This window comes from Coenobita brevimanus, chromosome 99 (genome assembly GCF_032717465.1).
Source record: "Coenobita brevimanus isolate Jiangsu-jjx chromosome 99, ASM3271746v2, whole genome shotgun sequence".
Taxonomy (NCBI): Eukaryota; Metazoa; Arthropoda; class Malacostraca; order Decapoda; family Coenobitidae; genus Coenobita; species Coenobita brevimanus.
In genome coordinates, this window is record NC_137052.1 from 17,130,763 (window position 1) to 17,155,925 (window position 25,163).

The window sequence follows — 25,163 nt, forward strand, 5'->3', positions numbered from 1 at the left end:
TCCAAACACTATCCTCTCTCACCAGGGCCACTCCAACATCCACTACCCTACCTTGTACCTCTTTTATTACCCCATCCATGTACAGATTGAACAACCATGGAGACATGACACATCCCTGTTTCAAACCAACTTTCAAAGAGAAAAATTCACTTAGTTCACCATCCACACGCACTGCAGCCTTAGCACCATCATACATACTCTTCACAGCATTCAACAACTTCCCATCTACTCCATATATTCTTAACACTTTCCACAATCCTTGTCTATCCACCCTGTCATATGCTTTCTCCAAATCCATGAAAGCCGCATACAACTTCTTTCCCTTCTCTAGAAACTTTTCCACTAAAGATCTAAGAATGAATATCTGATCTACACAACCTCTTCCCCTTCCTAAAGCCTCCTGTTCTTCTCCAACTAATTTCTCTGTTCTTTCTCTAACTCTGTCTATAAGTATCCTACCATACACTTTTCCTATTATACTAAGAAGACAAATGCCCCTATGATTACCACACACTTCTTTTTTCCCTTTTCCTTTGTACAAGGGAATAATTATACCTGACTTCCAATCCTCCGGGACTCTACCTTCCTCCCAGGCCAATCTGCACATCTTCCACATCCATTCTACTACTATCTCTCCCCCATGCTTCAGCATCTCACCACACACTCCATCAATTCCTGGGGCTTTCCCCGATTTAACTTTCTTCATTGCTTCCACAACCTCTATCCTACTGATTTCTACCTGTCTTCTCACCTCCCTCCTTCTCCCAGCCATTCCCCAGCCACTTATACTCGCATTACTTCCATCCTCTACGTTCAACAATTCCTTAAAGTGTTCTCTCCATCTGCTCACTTTCTCTCCCTTCTCCACTAGTAATCTACCATGTTTATCTTTCACTCCCCTGCTAACTTCACTTCCACCCTGTCTTACTCTTTTCACTTCTCTCCAGAACATTTTCTTACAGTCCCTCCACTTTACACTCAAATTCCTTCCAAATTCCTCATCCACTCTCTTCTTACTCTCTCTTACTAATCTTTTCACCTCTCTCTTCCTTTCCACATATAACTCTCTCTTCTGCCTCTCAACTTCTTCCACGCCCCTATTTCTCATCCATTCATTGTATGCTTTCTTCTTTTGTGCCACAGCCTGTTTCACCTCTTCAGTCCACCACGCTGTTCCTTGCACCCCTCCTCCTTCTCTTCCTTCAACACACCACATCACATGCTGCACATATTTCTTCTGTAAATATCTTACACACACCTTCCACGTCTCCCATCTGCTCCAATTCATATTTGCCCAATCGTTCCTCCACTTCTCTCTTATACTCTGCCTTTTTCTCATCCTCTTGTAACCTTTCCACTCTCCTTGCAACTACTCCTTCCTCTCGTCTTTCCCTTCTTCTATTCCTCCATCTTACTTGCATCCTAATTCTGGCCACCACCAAGTAGTGGTCAGAAAGGCCACTCCCCCAACCTCTATAAACTCTTGCATCCAATATACATCTTCGCATCCTTTCATCCACACACACATAATCAATCACTGCCTTCCTTTCATTCAGTTCACCACCCACCCTTCTCATCACTCGCCATGTATACCTGTGGATCATTTTATGCCTGAAGAGGGTATTGGCTATTACCAACCCCCTCCCAGCACAGATGTCCACTAACGCACTCCCATTCTCATCTATGTCAGCAGGCACACCCCACTCACCAACTATTCCATCCACCTTCACATTACCAACTTTACCATTCATATCACCGATCAAAAACACTCTCTCATTCCTTCCAAACTTTTCCATGCACACTTCCACATTTGTCCAGAACTCTTCTCTCACTCTTCTAGCACGATCTTGCGTTGGCGCATACACACACACAATCGCCCACATTTGTATTCCAACTTTCAACTTTACCCACACAATCCTAGACCCAACTGATCCATACTGTCTTATGCTCTTCTTCCATCTTTTACTCACAACTATACACACTCCTTCCTTTGCCCTCTCATTCTCATCTACTCCTGCACATATACCCCATCCATACTCCCATTCTCTCACACTTTCTCCTCTCCATTTTGTTTCAGTTATTCCACATACATCCACTTTCGCATCCTCAAGCACCTGGACAATCTCTCTCTCTCTTTCACCTCATCATTCGCTCCTCTTACATTCCATGTACACATTACCAAGTCCTTTGTCCGGTCCTGGGTCGTCAACGTTTGGTCAGTCCTTGTCCGAGGCTTCTTGTTTGTTTTTTTAGTTAGTTGTTTTCCGGGGAGGGGCACTAACCCTCCGCCAACCCTTTTAGTCGCCTTTTACGACAAGCAGGGATACTGGGGGAGTATTCTTGAAAACCCCCCTACCCCCAGGGGGTAGAAAGCCTTTTTACGTGAATATTATGTCTGGTGGCAGCAAAAATAAATCAAAAGTATGTCAATTCAGTATATTAGTTATGAGGTTGTTGGAGGTCATTCAAATAACAAAAACTCATTAATGCTGTCAATCCTACTCAGCGTTCCTTCCACTGTACCATGGACTTGCGGAATTCAATATATTCCACCACGGCAGACAGTCTTTCATTCACTTAAGAAATATCTATTTATCTACCTATCTATACCCTGAAGAAATTTCACAAAACACATAAATGACAGTGTACAGCACTCCCTTGTGAAGACAGCAGTTTAATCACAAAGGAAGTCATATAAATAGGCTGAGATAGGCAGTGTATGCTGTTAAATAAACCTGTTGGGTGATGGCAAAACTAATATGAGAGGAATGTTTCTGGTCCACATAGGATGAGAGGACTGACTGTACCATAACCTTACAATGAGAGTGCCTTCTGTGGGAAAAAAGTGATGATGATGACAGATGACTGATGGACAATGACAAAGCTGCTTGACATTGACGACGATGATGATGACAACAATGATTAATGACCAATGAATGGCGATGATTAATGACTGGTAAATGATGACGAAGAGTAATGACTGATGAATGATGATGACTAATGACTGGTAAATGATGACGATAAGTAAAGACTGATAAATGATGATGATTAATGACTGATGAATGATAATGAAAATGAAGGCAATGACAATGATGACGACGACGATAACAACTGATGAATGATGATGATGACGATGATAGGCAATGCATATACCTCATTAGCCTTAGATGGGCGGTGTATGTTGTTTGGTATAAGTGGCACCACACGCCATTTGGGTGTGGGAATCTCCTTGTACTCCAGCCGTTCCACCCTTGTCGACGCCGCCATGCTGTACGGGATCACTATATTGTCGATGTCGTAGGAGTTGGAACTCGTACTCTGCAACTAATCAGATATAAATCACTACACAGATAAGTACATTTAGAAAACCAGCAAATAAAGTCAGTTTATTTTCACTGGCAGGAAATGAATTATCTGAGGGGAACACATGGAATTGAGACATACAGACAAATGAAGCCATGAAAGAGCACTCTGTTGTTTATATGGACATGCTGCAAAAAATCAGAAGAAATACTCTGAGATGGTTTGGCCATGTGGAATGAATGGAAAATAAGAGACCGACTATAAAAATGTGAGTGAGGTGGATACTGAGGATGAGGTGGAGTGATGAAGTAATGAAATACATGAGAGAAGGGGAGTGTGAGCTGGAGAGAGGGCAAGGTGACATGGAGACAGATCATATCTGGCTGCTCTTTTCTGAATTAAGACATTGGACATAGATGAACAATTATTAACTGAAGAGTAACTCAACTGCTACAGATGGCTTGTTTTCAACTATTGGAACTGGGCCACCCTAGCTACTTGAATAATAAACTGTGGTTAAAAGAAATTCAAAACAACTGCCATGATTAAGTGATATTGGATAAGGGAATCTGGGGGACACTTAACCTTGCAAAAAAAAAAAAAAAAAAAAAAAAAAAAAAAGTTATATGGTTACCATCCAGCATAGTAAATGGTTTCCTGGGTACAGGCAACCATTTGGCTTGCCACTGAGTGTAGAGATCATATGGCATCTCTACACTGAGCGAGTGGATGATGGGCACCCCCATCCACTCTATCGGATACGTTTGTGTGAAGCTACAGAACGTGGTGAATGTTTTGGCATATCTGATAGAACCAGGATTCCAGGGGCTTGAATGATGAGTGAATGGAAGCGTGGCCCATTGGATTGGGCAAATTTGGGCTGTCTAGACATTGCTACTCCCCACCCTGCCCTAGAGCAGGAAAGGAGGTCTGGATGATGATGATGATGATGATGATGATGATGATGATGAAAGAAATTCAACTACTCTTTGTTAAAAAGCATAAGTGTGCCTCCTTGGTTACTTGACATCCAGCCTTGGCACTCTTCTTCTCCCATCTATTTCCTAAATACTTACATCATCACCATCATCATCATCATCCAGACCTCCTTTCCCACCCTAGGGCAGGGTGAGGAGTAGCAATGTCCAGACAGCTCAAATTTGCCCAATCCAATAGGCCACGCTTCCATTCACTCATCATTCAAGCCCCTGGAATCCTGGCTCTAACGGATACGCCAAAAAAACATTCACCACGTTCTGTACCTTCACATAATCGTATCCGTTAGAGTCAATCCACACGCTGCCATCCTTCAGATTCGTTCAGATGTACCTTTTTCACCACTCTATTGTTATCCATTCTGTCCATATGACCATACCATCTCAGTACACTCTCTTCGATTCTGGTGTCCACCGACTTCCTCGTTCCACACCTTTCAAGAATCACATTATTTCGTATCCTATTCACCCACTGTTCTCCACATACATTCCTTAGCCGTCCCATCTCCACTGCTCTCACTCTTGACTTTTCATTTTCATGCCACACCATAGTCTCATATCCATATGTTAAAGTTGGCACTAACACTCACTCAGGCACGCCTCGTGCAGCTGCAACACTCAAGCCTCTGTTTCTTAGCAAGGCCTGCATTCCACCAGCTAGGCCTGCATTACACCAGCTACTTACCTTCCTTGTGTCACCCTACTTTCAACTTCTTTTGCACATTTCCCTCTCTTTTCTATCACTGTACCCAGGTAATTGAACTCTCTCACCAATTCCAGTCTCTCTCTATTCACTGTAACATCACACTGGGAGTCACCTTCTCTCTTAATAACCATCACTTTACTCTTGTCTACATTTACTCTCAAGGCACGATGCTCACAGACATCAGCAAAACTCTGCACTAGCCTACCAAGTTCTTGTCTGGTACTGGCAAGCAGTACTGCATCATCAGCATACAACAAATTTGAGGAATTCCATCCCTCACCGTTCATTACCAACACCATCCCTCTCTCCATTACTTGTGTTTTTACTTCTATCACCCCATCCATACACATATTGAACAACCACGGGGACATCACACAACCTTGTCACACGCCCAAACCAATCGCGAACCATTCACTTAGATGCCCATTAACCCTTACACACGCCTCGCTACCAACATAAAAACTATTGACAGCACCTAGCAGCTTACCATCTACACCGTACATGTGCAAAACTTTCCACAATCCCTCTCTGTCTACTTTGTCGTATGCTTTTTCCAGAACCATGAATGCCATTAACACCTTATGGTCCTTCTCACAAGCCTTCTCTGCTATCTGTCTCACTGCAAATATTTGATCCACATATCCTCTGCCACTCCTAAAGCCACCCTGTTCATCACTCACTAGGACTTCTGAGATCTCTCTTACTTTCTCTGTAATAATTCTTCCATATACCTTCCCTACCACACTCAATAATCTTATGCCATGATAATTCTTGCACTCACTTTGCTCCCCTTTATTTTTGTACAAGGGTGCAATCACAGCCTTTTTCCACTCTGCAGGCACAGTTTCACTCATCCATGCCTTTTTTCACATCTCCAACAAGCACCTCATTCCACTCTCTCCACTACACTTAAGCATTTCTGTGTACACCTCATCAACCCCAGCTGCTTTCCCATTTTTCAGCCACTTCACAGCACTCTTCACCTGTGTGAGCGTCACATCTCCTGGCACTGCATTCCTTCTCTGCACACCCCCAAAACAATTATGTTTACAGCCGCTCTGCTCTCTCTATTCCCATTCATCAGGCTTTCAAAATATTCTTTCCATCTGATCCTTATTTCATTTCCATGGGATAATGATCTACCACCTACATCCTTCACACCATCACATTCTTTCCGCTTTCACTTCCACATTTCCGCACCTCTTTCCAGAATAACTTCCTATTTTCATAGTTCGCATTCATTTTCCTTCCTAGATCCTCATTTACCTTCTTCGTTTTCCTCTTCACTAGTCTCTTTAAGTGCTTCTTGCTCTCAATATACTCAGTTCATATTGCTACTGAACCCCTATCCTGTAACCACTTCAGCCACTTCTTCCTCTTTTCCTCCACCGCTCTCTTAACCTCCTCATCCCACCATGCCGTACTTTTCTTCTTTGTTGTAACTCTTGTCACACCACACACCACTTTAGCATTCCTAACTAAGCAATCCCTATATGGATTACACAGGCTGTCCTGATCCATTTAATTCCAATTCAGTAATTCTAACTCCTCCTCTACTTTGGTCCTATAATCATCTGCCATTTTTTTGATCCTCAGCTTCTCAACTTTCAGTCTTTCTCCCTGGCTGGTCCTCTCTCTCCTGATCCACCTCACTCCTCTCAGCTTGATCTTGCATACCACAATCATATAATCTGACAGATCTCCACATCGTCCTCTTACAGCCCTCATATCAGCAACCTTTCCCATCATCGACCTCTCTTCAAGCACGTAATCAATCAGGCTTCTTTCAACACGATCCCCGTTTCCTCTAAACCAAGTATATTTATATGCATCTTTGTTTAAAATCTATCTATCTATTGCCAGACGCCTCAATCCCATACGGGGTGGCCACAAACAAATCACCTCCATGTCACCCTGTCACCCGCCATTTCACTGACCTGCTCCCTGCTCACACCCCTCTCTCTCATATACCTCTCCACTCCATCCCTCCATCTAATCCTCAGCCTCTCCCTCCCTCCACCTCACTCACATACACTCTCCTCGTCAGTCTTTCACCTTCCATCCTCTCCACATGGCCAAACCACCTCAGTGTGTTCCTCCTAACACTGCCTATCATATCCACATACACCACAACGCTCCTTTATATCCTCATTGTCAGTCTGTCTCTCCATGTGACTTCACAGGCTCCTCTTAAATAACTCATTTCCACTGCTCTCACTTGTCCATCCAACGACGTCCAAGCTTCACTTCCATACGTTAGAGTTGGTATCACAATACTGTCATGTAGTAATTTTTTCACTTCCATGCTCACTTCCCTGTTTCTTATCACTGCTTTCAAGGAACCAGCAACCTTTCTTCCTTGTTGTACCCTTTCAAGCACTTCACCCTCCAAACTTCCATCCTTACTCATCACACTACGCAAGTACTTAAACGTACTCACATTTTCCATTTCCTCACCATCCAACCTCACTGTACATTCACTGACTTCACCTCTCTCAAAGACCATCACTTTACTCTTCCCTACATTCACCTTTAGATTCTGTTTCTTACACACACTCCCAAACTCATCCACCAAGCCTTGCAGCTCCCCTTCGTCTTCACTCAACAACACAGTATCATCTGCAAACAACAATACAGGGAGTTTCCAAACACTACCCTCACTCACCAGGGCCACTCCAACATCCACTGCCCTACCTTGTACCTCTTTTAATACCCCATCCATCATACAAATTGAACAAGCATGGAGGCATGACACATCCCTGTTTGAACCCAATCTTCAAAGAGAAAAATTCACTCAGTTCACCATCCACACACATTGCAGCCTTAGCACCATCATACATACTCTTCACAGCATTTAACAACTTCCCATCTACTCCATATATTCTTAATACTTTCCACAATCCTTGTCTATCCACCCTGTCATATGCCTTCTCCAAATCCATGAAAGCCGCATACAACTTCTTTCCCTTCTCTAGAAGCTTTTCCACTAAGGATCTAAGAATGAATATCTGATCTACACAATCTCTTCCCTTCAAAAGCCTCCCTGTTCTTCTCCAATTAATTCCTCTGTTCTTTCTCTAACTCTGTCAATAAGTATCCTACCATACACTTTTCCCATTACACTAAGAAGACAAATGCCCCTGTGATTACCACAAACTTCTTTATCCCCTTTTCCTTTGTACAAGGGAATAATTATACCTAACTTCCAATCCTCCGGGACTCTACTTTCCTCCCAGGCCAATCAGCGCATCTTCCACATCCATTCTACTACTCTCTCTCCCCCATGCTTCAGCATTTCACCCCACACTCCATCAATTCCTGGGACTTTCCCCAATTTGACTTTCTTCATTGCTTCCACAACTTCTATCATACTGATTTCTTCCTGTCTTCTCACCTCCCTCCTTTTCCCAGCCATTCCCCAGCCACTTATACTCGCACTACTTCCATCCTGTATGTTCAACAATTCCTTAACGTGTTCTCTCCATCTGCTCACTTTTTCTCCCTTCTCCACTAGTAATCTACCATTTTTATCTTCCACTCCCCTGCTAACTTCACTGCCACCCTGTCTTACTCTCTTCACCTCTTTCCAGAACATTTTCTTACAGTCCCTCCACTTTACACTCAAATTCCTTCCAAATTCCTCATCCACTCTCTTCTTACTCTCTCTTACTAATCTTTTCACCTCCCTCCTTTCTACATATAACTCTCTCTTCTGCCTCTCAACTTCTTCCACACCCCTATTTCTCATCCATTCACTGTATACTTTCTTCTTCTGTGCCACAGCCTGTCTCACCTCTTCATTCCACCACACTGTCCCTTGCACACCCCTCCGTCTTCACTTCATCCCACACACCACATCATATGCTGCACATATTTCTTCTGGGAATATCCTGCACACGCCTTGCACATCCCCCATCTGCTCCAATTCATATTTACCCAATCGTTCCTCCACTTCTCTCCTATATTCTGCCTTTTTCTCATCCTCTTGTATCCTTTCCACTCTCCTTGCAACTACTCCTTCCTCCCATCCTTCCCTTCTTCTATTTCTCCATCTTACTTGGATCTTGATTCTGGCCACCACCAAGTAGTGGTCAGAAAGTCCACTCCCCCAACTTCTATAAGCTCTTGCATCCATTACACATCTTCGCATCCTTTCATCCACACACATATAATCATTCACTGCCTTCCTTTCACTCAGTTCACCACCCACCCTTCTCATCACTCGCCATGTATACCTGTGGATCATTTTGTGCCTGAAGAAGGTATTGGCTAACACCAACCCCCTCCCGGCACAAATGTCCACTAATGCATTGCCATTCTCATCTATCTCAGCAGGCACACCCCACTCACCAACTATTCCATCCACCTTCACATTCCCTACTTTACCATTCATATCACTGACAAAGAACACTCTCTCATTCCTTCCAAACTTTTCCATGCACACCTCCACATTTGTCCAGAACTCTTCTCCCACTCTGCTCTCATGGTCTTGCGTTGGCGCATACACGCACACAATCGCCCACATTTGTATTCCAACTTTCAATCTTACCCACACAATCCTTGACCCAACTGATCCTTACTCTCTTATGTTCTTCTTCCATCTTTTACTCACGATCCTTACTCTCTTATGTTCTTCTTCCATCTTTTACTCACAACAATACAGACTCCTTCTTTTGCCCTCTCATTCTCACCTACTCCTGCACATATGCCCCATCCATACTCCCATTCTCTCACACTCTCTCCTCTCCATTTAGTTTCAGTTACTCTACATACATCCACTTTCACACCCTCAAGCACCTGGACAATCTCTCTCTTTCACCTCATCATTTGCACCCCTTACATTCCATGTTGCGATCCATACCATGTCCACTGTCTGGTCCTTGGTCGTAATCTTTTTGTCAGTCCTTGTCCGAGGCTTCTTGTTTGTCTTTTTAGTTAGCTGTTTTCCAGGGAGGGACACTAACCCTCCGCCAACCCTTTTAGTCGCCTTGTACGACAAGCAGGGATACTGGGGGGGTATTCTTGAAACCCCCCCTACCCCCAGGGGTGTTTGAAATACGAGTTACAAATGCACAATCTCCTCTCCTGACACACATCCTTTAGTCACTTCCCATTATCATTTTCTCCTGGTACTCTATAACTTATATTAACTTACTAAATTTGCTCTCTATATGCAACAGTTAACATGCTTTCTCCATCTGATGACTTCTCTCTCTCCTGCAAATGAATTCTACCATTTTTATCTTTAACTCCTCTGCTTCCTCCCCTGTCATCTTCTATTACTTTCTTGACCTCCTCTAACATCTTTTATTACTCTTTTGACCTTCTTTCAAAACAGCTTCTTTAATTCCCTCCATCTTAAATCAAGGCTTTTTTGCAAATTCCACCTCTGTATAGAAAAATCAGTGCATTTTTGCTATAATGCTAACTGAAACCAATGAAGAACACAGTACCAATCAGAGGCACTTGATTAAAACATATCATATACATACAGGTATACTCTGATATCTGGTGATCTTGTGTACCGGTGGGAGTGTTCAGACAGCAAGTTGTCAAATATCAAAGCAATTTGTCCCATGAGATACTGAAGAAAAGTCAGAGATGCATTCGAGGCCCAAACCCAAACTCTCTTATACCTTATTCAATCAACAGAGACTGACACAGAAACACCATAGGTAATGTTATCATCACCATAAATACAGTAATCCTTGTAATATCCAGACGCCCATTTTCCGGACATCCCCAATAACTGGACATTTTTGTCCCGGGATCCAATATTCCCAAAATGGGCCAAAACCAGCAAAAAAATTGAAAAAAATCTGACTTTTTTCCCACTCATAATTTGAAATTGCCGCGTTTTCGTCCCGGGATGAAATATTCCCAAAATGGGCCAAAACCAGCAAAAAAAATTGAAAAAAATCTGACTTTTTTCCCACTCATAATTTGAAATTGCCGCGTGGCGCCGAACAGCTGTTACACCATGGTCCTTTCACCCCTTCCTTCCTCCCCCCTCCCCTGTCAGGGTTGCCATTTGGTATTTTTCTTACCAGGTGTGGGCCAATTTGGTAATGAAAAATGCGTTTGGTAATGAATCAGAATAATACAATACCAAACGGATTTTTCACATGTATGAGGATACACAGGATAGAGATGGTGGATTGTTTGCTCTCTCTGATTAATCTGGTAGCCTATATAGCATGATAATAATCAACATGCTGTTAATTATAAGAAGAGTGATTACATATATTTCCACTTGTGTATAATTTGTGAAGAATAGATGTTAGCTTTACGAATTTGGTAATCAAAGTAAAAAATGGTAATGAAAATTGAGGAGTTCAGTAATGTGGCCGTTGCAATCTGGCAACTCCGTTACCCCGCCATCATCAACAGCCACAGCCTAACTCCGATCAAGAGCAGATGCTTATAGCAATGCAAGCCACAGGTGCTCGTTTTTTGTGAATAGACAGTGAATAAACTGCAATACCTCGCCACTAGAACAAACGGGAATTTACAGTGTTGTGCAGTGTTAAGAAATTAGAATTTAAAGTGCAAAGGGTTAACTGTGGACTGCAAACTGGCGGTTCAAACCAGTCCAGGAGCTAGGGACTTGTTGTAAGTACCCAGAATGTTTAATATTGTATAAACTCACCTCTAAAACCTCATTTTATGGTTCTTTTGCATTTATGTCCCTTATTGGTGTGATTTGGGTCTTAAATTGGTGCAATGCATGTCCAGAGGGAGTTGTATAGGTGTTTTTCTGAGTTAGGGTCCATAAGTACAAGTCCAGGAGGCTGGGGCCCAATATCCGGACAGGATCACTATCCGGACATGCCTTTGGCTCTATTACGTCGGATATTGGAGGGACTACTTACTATTGCTAAAAAATAGGACATCAGACATCACATATGCAGGAGGTGATGCGAGGTGTAGTGCTGAGATGTGTTCATGGCAAAAGACACAGCAAGTGTGGACGGGCATAGGCCAGGGAGGCAGCAAGGAGGCTGGAGGAGGGCGAGGGGACGGGCATAGGCCAGGGAGGCAGCAAGGAGGCTGGAGAAGGGTGAGGGGATGGGAAGCGAAACATGCTTGGCAATGCTGACTCAGTCTCTACAGGCCGGCCAGGCAACTCTGACCATTCGGTAGGGAGACAGACAGTCATTTTTGCTCAGCTGGTGGGTTAGGTCCTATCGCCAGTGCATGGCTCGAGGCCGACCAGGCGACTTCAACCATTCAGTAGGGAGGTGGATGTCCATTTCTGCTCAGTTGGTGGGTTAGGTTGTATTAACAGTACGCGGCTTGAGAGACCAGCTGGGCGACTCTGACCATTCGGTAAGGAAGCAGACGGACATTTTTGCTCAGCTGGTGGGTTACAGTCTATTACCAGCACGCAGCTTGAGATGTCGGCCGGGCAACTTTGACCATTTGGTGCGAAAGCGGATGGCCACTTTTGGCTCAGCTGGCAGGAAGGTGGGTAGGTGGTGCTGGGGGGGGGCCCCCCCCCCCGCCAGAAGAGCCGCACGCACCACCACATCTGCATTCAGACACGCATGTTTCAAGCCTAGAGAGCAGCAGAATCAACGGACGTTCAGATTGTGGGAATGTTCCCCAATTTAGTTTGTTCCGTGTGGCTAATATTCGGTTATTGGGGTGCCAGATATCAGGTATGCCTGTTCGTATTAAACAATACTATGTTTCCTCCTAAAGAATCCCCATTCTCATGTTGGCTATGATACAACTGAATTTTTTTATGGACAGGAAGCTAAAACATGAGACAACATCAGCTAATTACTTCCCAACAACTGCTGATAACTCTTGGAAAAAAGGAAACCCAAGATGTGTAATAAAATTTGTAAAACTGTGAGAATCTCAGCTTGGACTCTGTTTATTTGTGGCTGTTTCCTGCCTAAGAATGATGATTGTGTGGTTAGTTAGCAAGCCTGTAGCCACACCTCACTCTCATGGTAGTACCTTCCTGGGCTGATGATCCTTTAAAAATTTGGGGACGATGGAGCAAGTGGCCATGTAATGTCTTTCACTTGGTCAAAAATGCAATACCAGCTTGTAACATCAATCATCATCATATTGACCTCTTTTCCAGAGAGCCAAAGTTTGTCCAAATCAATGGGCCATGCTTCCATTCACTCATCATTCAAGCCCATGGAATCCTGGCTCCATCTGATAGACAAAAGGTTTCCTCAGGTACTGTATCATCACACATACCTATCCACTAGAGTCAACCTGAATGCTGTCATGTTAAAAATGGGTGCGAATTCCCTGGCCAAGCACTTCTTCACACAAAATTCATCCAGCCAACTTGATCTCTTTCCAGTCCCTTAGCCTCACCAACTTCCATATCTCTCTTCCTCACACACTCATCCACCATATCTCTCCACCTTCTTCTTGGCCTACCTCGCCTCCTTCAAATTCACTTAGATATACAATTTTCACCACTCAATTGTCATCCACTCTCTCCACATGTCCACACCATCTCAGTACACTCTCTTCGATTCTGGTGTCCACAAGCTTCCTCACTCTGCATCTTTCACGGATCCTATCCACACTGTACTCCACATACAATCCTCAGTAGTCCCACCTCCACCGCTCTTACTCGTGACTTTTCATTTTCATGCTACACCACTGTCTCACATCTGTATGTTAGAGTTGGCACTAACACTCCTTCATGCAAGCCTTGTGAGGCTGCATCACTCAAGCCTCTGTTGCCTTCACAGCACCAGCTACTTCCCTTCATTGTGTCACTCTACTTTCCACTTCTTTGCCACATTTTCCTCTCATTTCTATCACACTGCCCAGGTATTTGAACTCTCTCACCAATTCCAGTCTCTCCATTCACTGTAACACCACACTGGGAATCACCTTCTCTCTCAATAACCATTTTTTACTCTCAAAGCACGATGCTCACAGACATCCCCAAAACATTGTACCAGTCTACCAAGCTCTTGTCTGGTATTTGCAAGCAATACTGCATCATCAGCATACATTAAAACAACATTATCATACTCTGTGCACTTCAACATGGCCAACAATTATTGCTGCTTAACCTTGAATGTTGAGCTGTAACACAAGATTATCACTAGAGGATATCAACAACCCTGACACAGACAGAGGGCTGGTACTACAATCCAGACAGATCATCTTTTCATACTGAACACTCTAGACCAACGTACCCATATCCCACACCATGCCCTCTTCCTCCCATCATCCCCAGACATCACCTTCTGCTCCCCAAACCTCGCCCCCACTACATCCAAGAAAGTGGTCAAAACCCTAGGTTCTGATCACCTCCCAATCATCATTACTACCAAAACCAGAATCACTCCAGCTGGCCACAAAAACACACACCCTAATTATACGAGAGCCAACTGGGAGGCCTTTACAACTGAAACAGAACATTTTGAAACACTAAACAGTACAACCATCACAAACATCAACACCGCTGTGCACACTTTCAATACAATTATACAAAATGCAGACAAAAGACATATCCCTAGAGGCAACAGAAAGAGACCCCAACTTCACATCAGAAATTCAAGGTCTCATCAGACAATGGGACACACTGTGACACTCCCCAACGCCCCATACACAAGACACTGTATAACAAATACAAGAACTCAACACTCAAATAAACAATAAAATATCAGAACAGCAAACACTAAACTGGAAAAATTACCTCCAAAAACTTGACCACAAAACAAACAAGCAGCAAACTCTACAAAACACTAAACAACATCACACGTTCCAATAGCAACACCACACAATCACACGCTGCCATCACAACAACAGACACCATACCCTCAGACAACAAGCAAACACTCTAATCAATCACTTTTCACAAGTCAGCCATCTAAACCCCCATCCCGAAGACCGACGTATCATCCGACGTAAGAGACAGTTCCCCACAGACCCAGACTTCGCACCTTTCACTTACAACCAGACGAAGCACATCATTAACAACCTTATGTACTCATCTGCCTGTGGACCAGAAAACATAAGCAACATTCACCTTAAACACCTTGGACCATAAGGCATACAAGCACTCACCAACATATCAAACTACAGCTACTCATACAACATAATACCCAACATCTGGAAGCGTGGCATTATCATCACTATCCCTAAACCCAACAAAGATCCCACATTACCCTCCACACACCGCCCCATCACACTCCTCTACACCCCCTCTTAACCCCTAAAACGCGGCTGTGTACGCGCGATCCCCCCCCCTGTGGCGGGGTTGTAGCGGGGTCTGAGTACCTGTGGAAAAATATTAGCCAAAAATCATAGATTAACCCTAGAGCATTAAAATTTTTAAGGCATATATTACTTACATTCAGCTATCTCCTGAGCCACATGTTGAGCCTTCGTTGACTACCCAAGGACTTGTGAAGACTTGCAAAGTTGGGTAACAAAGTCTTCACTCTCACACCTCCAGAAACCCGGTTTTCTTTCTACCGCAGCCTCAGTCTGTCACAGTACACTTTATACAACAACGTACAGGTTGTCTGGAATCCGTATTTGTAAATAAGAACTGAAAATAAGGCTAAAATGGATGGAGCGCACGGCCGACATGCAGCGCGGTGGCGATCTTCCCGTCAATATTGTCACATTTGCCTTTTCTCGGCAAAAAACACGTATACTCCTTTTTTTTCCATCATAGGACTTCGCAAACGTTTGCCTGTCACTATTACGGTAATAAAAATCAATGTCACTGCCAGTATTGTGGACTGGGAATGAGGAAGACCACCGCGGCGCGAGTTTATTCAGCCTTACGGCAGGCACTTTATTCTCGCTCCTGTCGGCCACTCGCACTTCATTTCTATCGCTCACTTTCACTGTATCTTTTTTTTTTTTTTTGCCTTATTCATCAGTGTCACTGTCCAGTGTTATAAAAATAATATTTTATACACAAAAAACTTTTACTTTCAGAACATAGAATAGGAAAATATGCTTTTATCTTTTTACACTGGAGTGACTGTCACTCGCAATACTTATATGATTACTATGTACAATTATTTACAACAAAAAACACTGTAACTGTCAGTGCTTTTACAAGTACATACACTAATTTACACTCATCAGGCTGTCACTGTCAGCACGTAAAAGAAAACTAAACAATATTATCACTGTCACTCTCAGTATTTTTCCCAATATTTTTACCCTTATTTTCAAAATCTACTTAGGCTGTGGTAGTCGAAAAAACACGGGTAAGCACAGAGGGGAACTTTGCACTCTTTGCACTGCAAGGAGGTGCGCCTAAAAGTTCTTTCCTGCCTGGTAGTGTGGCTGCACACATGACACCTCCTCAGTGCTTTCCCCCTCTTTGCAGTGGCTGGCAGTGGCTCCAGGCGGTGTCGCTGAAGGTAGGCCATACACTGTAGGCGGTCTGGAGGTGTGTGAGGGTGGCGTTTGGGACCTGTTGAAAGCACCTGGCCATAACGCTGAAGCAGCTGGTAGACACAAGTCTTGGAGAATCTTCTGAGAGAGTAGTTGGCTGGCTTCCTGTTCTTGATTTTATACAGGATGAAGGCGTTCAACATGCACATGTCAATCAAGTGCAAGAACACCTTCCTGTACCAACGACGATTTTTCCTCAGACAGTCAATCTCTCCAATCATCATATCCGACTTGTCCACCAGCCGCATATTGACGTTATAGTCAATTACAGCATCAGGCTTCATCACAGGCTTGCCAGTCCTTCTGTCGACCTTCCCTGTTGCCAGCATTTCACCCTTGTGTACTGTGGTGAGCATGTTCACGACTCTCTTATCATGCCACCTGATCGCAAGCATCTTGTCAGATTTCTTCAGGTGCACGTCTCCCCGCTTTGACTTTTCAGCCTCTGGGAAGGCAGGGTAATGTGCCCTGTTACTTCTGACAGTGCCACAGGAGCCGACGCCGTGTTCAGAAAGGTACTTGGCGAGTTTTGGAGCTGTATAATAATTGTCCGTATACAGGACATGATTCTCGCCAAAGTACTTTTCCAAAAGCACTTTCACCACAGAACCAGAGAATCCAAGGTGGTCAGTCTTATCCAAGTCGACATTGCTGGCGGTGTAGATGACGAAGTCAAGGATGAACCCGTCTTGCAGTCGCACAGCACGTAAAAAACTTGATTCCAAAGCGGTGGCGTTTGCTTGGAATGTACTGGACGAACCGAAGATCGGCCCCTGAACAATACCAAAGACTCGTCAATCACGACTTTCTTGAAAGGGCGCAAGAACCTCGTAAACTTATCTTTGATCATGTTCAGGATTCCCCTCACTTTCCATAATGGGTCAGTTTGGGAAGGCTCATCATTATTCGCGAAGTGAAGATAAGTCATCAGCTGCCTAAAACGATCACGGCTCATGTATTTATTGAATATTGGTGTTGGGCACAGCTCGTCGGAACCCCAGTACTCTTCCAACTTATGCTTCCAGTTGTGCGGCATAAGCAACATCAAGGCAATAAATACAAAAAGCTCGCGGATCGTCAAAGGCACCCATGATGCCATCCGCGACGTGGATGGCGTCGCAGCCTCACCTTCTTCTTCGCGAATTGGCGCACATTGCCCCTCGTACCTGTTGGTCTCGGTACAGATGTGCTCCATAACCTCGTCGTCAAGGAAGGCCAACAGGTAGTCAACACATTCACCATCGTCGTCCACAGGGAAGTCAGCCTGAAGTCCACACTCACTTTCGTCACAAAGGGAAGATCATCAGGCACAAAATCTGAACCCTCTGACCACACAAAAGCATCAAAAGTTCCCTGCCTAGGGTGGGAGGGGCTTGGGGGGGCGGGGGTGAGGCAGGTCGTGTGGGAGTGGGTGAGGCAGGCTGGGCAATAGTAGGTAAGGGAGAGGTTATCCCAGGCCGTGTTGGTGTTGTGGTGGTGGTGGTGGTGGTTGGAGGGAGATTATCGCTTGGGTCAAGGTCACCCGCGGTGGCGTGACTCCTGAGTTGCCTAGTGGGAGTTAGCCTAGGGGACTTAACTTTACTCACACGAACACTAGGCCTACGATAACCTCTCATACCTAACATTGCTCGTCTACTTCCCTTTCTCGGTGGTGATGGAGACTCCGATGACTCAGGAGACAGGACAGCAGACGAGGAGGACGAGAGAAGAGGGCTGGGAGAACGTGGCGGGCTTGCAGTGGTGTGGCGTGGCGTAGTGGACAATGGCGGTGCACTGCTGTCTCCGCTCCTCTTCCCTTTTCTCTCCTTTCCATATTCGAGCCCCTTTTCACCGGGGCCTTCCCTGTAGAGGTGCTGGGCACAGTCACAGTTTCCTCGGGCACAGAAATCATCACTTCCGGGGCTGAATCAGCACTCGATTGTGTCTCTGATTCAGCCAGGCTAGACAAAACACCCACGTCCACTGCCGTAGTCCATAGAGGCTTTCAACAGTTCAGATGCTATGGCCGAGTCACTTAGCCCCTTGGTAGTCACTTGTAAAGTTTTGAAGGGCGTAGAGGTAACAAAACCCTTTTTTGGAGGGCTAGAAGGCACGGAACTAGAAGAGCTAGAGCCTGACATGGTGTCACCGTGGCAGATTTGCGTGGACTGACGCTAATCTGGGGCAAACCGCGCGAAAAAATGACAGTGTGACAACTGGGGAAACAAGCGTTTCCCAATAGCAAAAAGTGCTTGCGAGATGACGGCGCAGATTGACACGTATCAGCCATCCGCGCGTTGCCATATCGCACGACGAGGGAGGGCCGCGCATCGGTGCGTCCGTGGGTAAAAAAAATGAGACTTGGCAACAACCGAGGTCAGTAGTACAAAGGTCAAGTGTGCTAAAAGTAGCTCACGGGTGGCGGGACTGAGAGACAATACCAGCTTGAGCCTGCTTGCCCGCGGTTATTCAAAATTAACTCAAATCGCAAACGCGACGACCCGCCGTCTTGCCCTTTGGGCTGACCGTCGCAAAAGCGACGATCCGCGTTTTAGGGGTTAAGTCATTGAACGACTGGTACTACAACTAGTCACACCTCACATTCCCCTAGCCCAATCACAACATGGCTTTAAGCCACTACACTCCACAAACACCCTTCTTTCAGACCTTACACAGAGAGTTTTTAATGGCATGAATTCAGCTAGGCCACCAAACAGAACAATCCTAATCACACTAGACATCAGCAAAGCTTTTCATGCCATCCCCCGCCACAACCTCACAAACAAAATACTCAACACAAACATGCACAATAACACAAAAAGACGGCAAGCAAACTACTTAGCAGGCAGATGTGCACACGTAATATTTGCCGGTCAGTCTTCTAACATCAGAAAATTCACAAACGGCGTCCCCCAAGGAGTCCCCTACACTCTTTAATCTATACATGCATGACATACTCACACCCCACACACCACAGGTACACATAGCTTCCTATGCAGATGATATAACACTTACATGTACACATCAAAATGCAAAAACAGCTGCACACATCATCCAACCTTACCTCAACACACTACACGAATGGTTCACCACAAACAGGCTAAAAATAGCCTCAGCCAAATCTACAGTGACCCTTCTCACAAACTGGACAGCAGAACACAGTCGCATCCCACACCTCACCATAAACAACTCCCCTACCACATACACACACACACACACATATAAAATCCTTAGTGTAACATACAGTACATCAATGTCATTTAAACAACACATCACAAACATTAAAAATAAAATAACACTAAGACTCAATGCCTTGAGGTCACTTGCCCAAACAACATTCGGACACAACAAAGAAACCACCAGCACAGTGTACAAACAATACATACGTTGAGCGATGAATTATGCAAGCCCTGCCTGGGCTCCTAACCTCACCAAAACACACTAGAACACTCTACAGACCATACAGAACAAGACCCTAAAAATAATCACAGGCTGCACAGCTACTACACCCACAGACCACCTACATCAAGAAACCAAAGTCCTCAAAGTCAAGGATCACCTAGACATGAGAGGCACCCAGTTGCTTGCTGCAGCCTCCACAAACCCACAACATCCACTATATTACATGGCAGCACATCCACCCACACCAAGGAACATCAAAACAACACCCAGCACAAGATACCATACACAAATACTGTCATCCCTCCCCCCTCGCCCACCTCAGACCAGCTTCCAGAAGCATATCCACACTCAGATCACTCACCGCTCCATTCAGTCACTTAAAGACAACACACAACTACATGCACGGCCTCCTGACATCCACCCTTCTGAATCCTATCTCCCTTGTGAGGACAGGGTCCACCTGGCCAGGCTGAGATGTGGGCACCATCCAGCCCTCTTAAGTTACCAGAAGAGGCTGGATGACTCCGTCACTGATGCCTGTCCAGGATGCAACACAGCACCCCATACTATTAAGCACATTATGGAAGACTGCATTGCACACAATCACCTACGCCAACAACACAACATACAATCTTTGAGAGCTCTGTGGGAAAGCCCGGTCTCGGCCAAGGCCTTCCTAAAGGACTCGCGGCTGTTCGGCCAGACTCCCCAGAGAACAACTACTACTACTACTACAGTATGATGCTAGTCATGAAGTGCTATGAAAAGAATATAGAACTGTACTGTAGTTTTGTTTATACAGCTAATGAGTTATGTGAAACAAGCTGCACAAATTCAGACAGACAAACTACAGTACCATAAGATATGGTATTTGCACTAAAAGATATTTCCTGTATGTCTGTTGACCCTTTCCACCCAAGAATGTTTTTCATATTCTATTATGGCAACTGAACAAATTGTTTAACACAAATTAAAAGGGACCATTTGTAGTGAAAGGGGTTTTTGAAAGCAACAATCAACCCCTAAAGGGGGGGTGGGGGAGATTGAATACTATGTCACAGTTGCATGACATTCAATAAGGCTTAGCTGAGGTACGAATAACTTTCCTCAGTTATCAGTCAAATCCATCCTCCACTTGGAATACAGTTGGCCATCAACTAAGCTGAAAGGGATTACGTATCCCTGTTTGGTTACATCAAACATGCTGAAATCACTATGGATGCAGTACCTGTTTATTTTTCTGAGACGATGATGATGATGAAGTGTGTCGCCTGTGAGCAGAGCGGTCGATGGGTGCTGGGCTGGCCGAGGGTGAGGAGTGAAGACTAGACCCATACACGGAGCTGGCATCATCATCATCTTCGACACGAACCTTCTTCACTGGTACTGTGGAAACAAAGTTTTCAACATCAGGGAAGAATTATGTCACTGTCATCATCATTATCATCACAAACATCATCATTAACTTGCCCTTTCATCATCACTGTCATCTTCATCATCATTATCATCACAAACATCATCACCATTAACCTGCCCTTTCGCTGTCACTGTCATCACCACCACCATCACCATCATTAATCTGTTCTCCTTTTCCCACCTAAAGACAGAGTGAGGACAGGTACAGAAAGCAATAAGAGAGAAAACAGAAGTACAAGAACTAATCAAAAGCATGTCAAGTGAAAAAAGGAACACACTCATTGTACAACATTCAAGGTGGAACAGGAGGTTTTACAACACCTCTCCCTTAGCAATTCAATTATAATATTACACCTTATCAGACTTGTGTGTGCTACCTTATTTACATTATTTTAGGAACGATATCACTTGCATTACTGTAGTACCATACAAAAGGATAAGGAGGTACAGTGAGCAGAATACATCATTAAGGAAGACGTGTTATAAAATTTCTAAAGCCACTTAGAATACAACCCACTGATACCTCATGGAAGAATTATATCCACTTAAGAAAAGATACAACAGTTTTGGCCCTACTCTGACAATCATTCCTAGCAAACTTTCTACAAATAACCATGGTGTGGTGCAGTCCTAGCAGACCTCTCCATCATGAGGGCTACAACCATGAAAATTTCCCATTATAGCTCAGCTCAATGTAGGAAAGGGTGTGGAGGGAAGAGGCTGGTTGCATGTAAGACAGTTGGTGTCATATGTTTATTATTTCTCTATGACGAGAGTCTGTAGTTTCTTTCCCAAGAATACGACATATCCAGTAAATTAATATCCAGGTCCATATTTTAGATGTACGTGTAAACATACAGAGACAAAGATGACCATGTCCAAAGGTCCCGTGGCCAATGTGGGATTCAAACCTCGGACCTCTTGCACATGAAGGTAAGTATGTTTCCTGTTACACCACCACCATCCCCGACTAACTCAGCCCCTTGTCTTCCTTATCCTCATCACACAGGAAACAACATACTGTACTGGTACTTACATACAGGTTCCTGCACTGTTGGTTTTTTTCTTTTAAAATCACCATCCCTTACTAATTCACCGGTAAATAACGACCTCTTCAGTTCTGTAACAACAACAATGAAAAAAAAAAAGGGTAAATTGAATTCCAGATATTCATATTAAACATAATATTACTCACACTACATTTTATTCTCAACTGGCAGAAATCACACTCACATACTAAAGTTGTGTTTATTGTGTGATATGACAACTCTGGTCTCCCTACATACTGTACAATATTATGGTTTTACATATTTACTGGTGCTGATGAGGAATGGCTTCATGAGGTAGCAATGATATAATAGGTTGGGTCCAATGCCTGGTTATACAAATGCCCCTTAACTCCCTCCCTATCCTCTCAAAAAGGAGGACGGTAAACTGCCAGAGAAGGACAACTTCAGCCCGCAGTCCACAATTCAAATGAGCCTGGGGCTACTACTATTACAGTACTCTATTTGGCTACAAAGCACAAAGCAAATCACTTACTTAAAGTTATTCTTCCTTTTCCTTCCTTTTTATGCTTTTTATATTCCTTCTTCCGATCTTTATCCTTCTTCTTTTTCTTATCTATATGAGGTGGGTCCCTCGGGGTACGGGCGACAGGCAGGGGATGAAGGGTCTTGGCTGTCAGCATCTGTCGCTGCCAGTCCGTTGTTTTCAGCATACCATCAAATCTTTCGGACAGCGACACATCTGTGACAAGTACATCACTGTCATCATCATCATTATCAACTTTACTGCCATCGTTAATTCAATATCCAGACCTTTATTACCACCTTATGATTGGGTGAGGTAGTGTCCAAACACAATGAGAAAATCTAAATGGTTGGGAACTGGCAAAAAAGTATGTCTAAATAAATGGACCACACTCTTATTCACCCATCATTCAAGCCCCTGGAATCCTGACTCCATCTCATATGCATAACCTTCCACATTTAAGCACTTTACATCACCTATCACCTAAAATGAATCCAACAACTCTCATATAATGGAGGAAAACAAAGGTGCCAGTACCTAGTCATACACTCCTCCATACAAAATTCTTCCAACCAGCTCAATCCACTAAAATCCTTAGCCTCTCCAACCTCCATACCTCACCTTCTCAAACACCCAGTTACCATATCTATCCATCTTTTTGGTCTACCACATCTCCAATTTTCACACTCACTCAGATATACCCTTTTCACTATCTTATTCACGCCAAATTTCTCCACATGACCATACCATTTAGCAAACTTTCTTCAATTCTGGTAATAATGTTGTCATTAAAAGAAAACATTTAGAAGCACTACATTAAGATAATTTTGTTGTGGTACTGAAACGTAGTTAAAATCCAAATGACAAGCGGATGAATTTTGACCCCATATCATTCATTGTTTTACTTACACCTACTTCTACTTGCCTATTCTTTTACTACCTTCTGGATTCTGGAAAGTGATGATTATCTCACAATCAGTATCTACAGTATATATAATGCACTCATTTTCTATCTATCTATAGCCCGACGCCCTAATCCCGCAAAGGGTGGCCGCAGACAAAACACCTCCAAGTCGCTCTGTCACCCACCATTTGACTACCCTCCCCCCAACTCACCCCCCCTCCCTCATATACCTCTCAACTCCATCCCTCCACCTCATCCTCGGTCTCTCCCTCCCTCCATCTCACCTACATACACCCTCTTAGTCAGTCTTTCGTTCTCCATTCTCTTCACATGTCCAAACCACCTCAGTGTATTTCTCATAATCTTCTCAACCACATCCACATCCACCCCACAGCGTTCCTGCACTTCTTCATTCGTCAACCTGTCCCTCCACGTCACTCCACATGCTCCTCTCAAGTAACTCATTTCCACTGCTCTCACTCTTGACTTGTTCCCCTCTTGCAAGGTCCATGCCTCGCTTCCATATGTCAGGGTAGGGATCACAATACTATCATGCAGTGACTTCTTAACTTCCATACTCACCTCCCTATTTCTCATCACTGCTTTCAGTGTACCAACAACCTTCCTTCCTTGCTGTACCCTTTCACGCACTTCTTCCCCCCAAGTTCCATCCTTACTCATCACACCACCCAAGTACTTGAATGCACTCACATTCTCCATATCCTCACCATCCAACCTCACTGCACACTCTGTGACTTCATTCCTCTCAGACACCATAACTTTACTTTTGTTTACATTAACTTTCAGATTCCTCCTCCTACACACTGTCCCAAATTCATTCACCAAACCTTGCAACTCCCATTCATCTTCACTCAACAGTACTGTATCATCAGCAAACAGCAACACCGGAAGCTTCCAAATCTCACCCTCATTCATTAGAGCCACCCCTACATCCACTGCCCTACCCTGCACCTCCTTTACAACCCCATCCACGTATATATTAAACAGCCATGGAGACATCACACAACCCTGTTTCAGTCCCACATTGAGATCAAAGAACTCACTCAGCTCACCATCCACTCACACCATAACCCTAGCTCCCTCGTACATACTCTTCACAGCACTCAACAATTTCCCCTCCACTCCATATATTCTTAATACCTTCCACATACCTTGCCTACCTATTCTGTCATAAGCTTTCTCCAAGTCCATGAAGGCAGCATACACTTTCCTTCCCTTCTCTAGATACTTCTCCACTAAACATCTTAGAACAAATACCTGATCTACACAACCTTTTCCCTTCCTAAATCCCCCTTGTTCTTCTCCAACTAGCTCCTCTGTCATATGCCTAACCCTATCAACGAGTATTCTACCATATATTTTACCAGTCACACTAAGTAGGCAAATACCCCTATGGTTACCACATACTTCTCTCTCTCCTTTTCCTTTGTATAAAGGAACAATTATACCTGATTTCCAGTCCTCTGGAACCCTTCCCTCTTCCCAAGCCAAT

General features: G+C 44.1%; 1 protein-coding gene across 1 annotated transcript in view; it reads right to left on the reverse strand.

Moving 5' to 3' along the window:
• The window catches only part of nsl1 (non-specific lethal 1), a 170,066-nt gene that overhangs the window by 13,109 nt on the left and 131,794 nt on the right, over positions 1-25,163 (reverse strand). Inside the window, exons 5-8 of the mRNA XM_080283997.1 lie at positions 22,756-22,962; positions 22,250-22,333; positions 21,026-21,183; positions 3,154-3,318 (exon numbers count right to left, since the gene is read on the reverse strand). Of these exons, the coding sequence (XP_080140123.1) occupies positions 3,154-3,318; positions 21,026-21,183; positions 22,250-22,333; positions 22,756-22,962 (614 nt within the window). The remainder of the gene's footprint in view (positions 1-3,153; positions 3,319-21,025; positions 21,184-22,249; positions 22,334-22,755; positions 22,963-25,163) is intronic.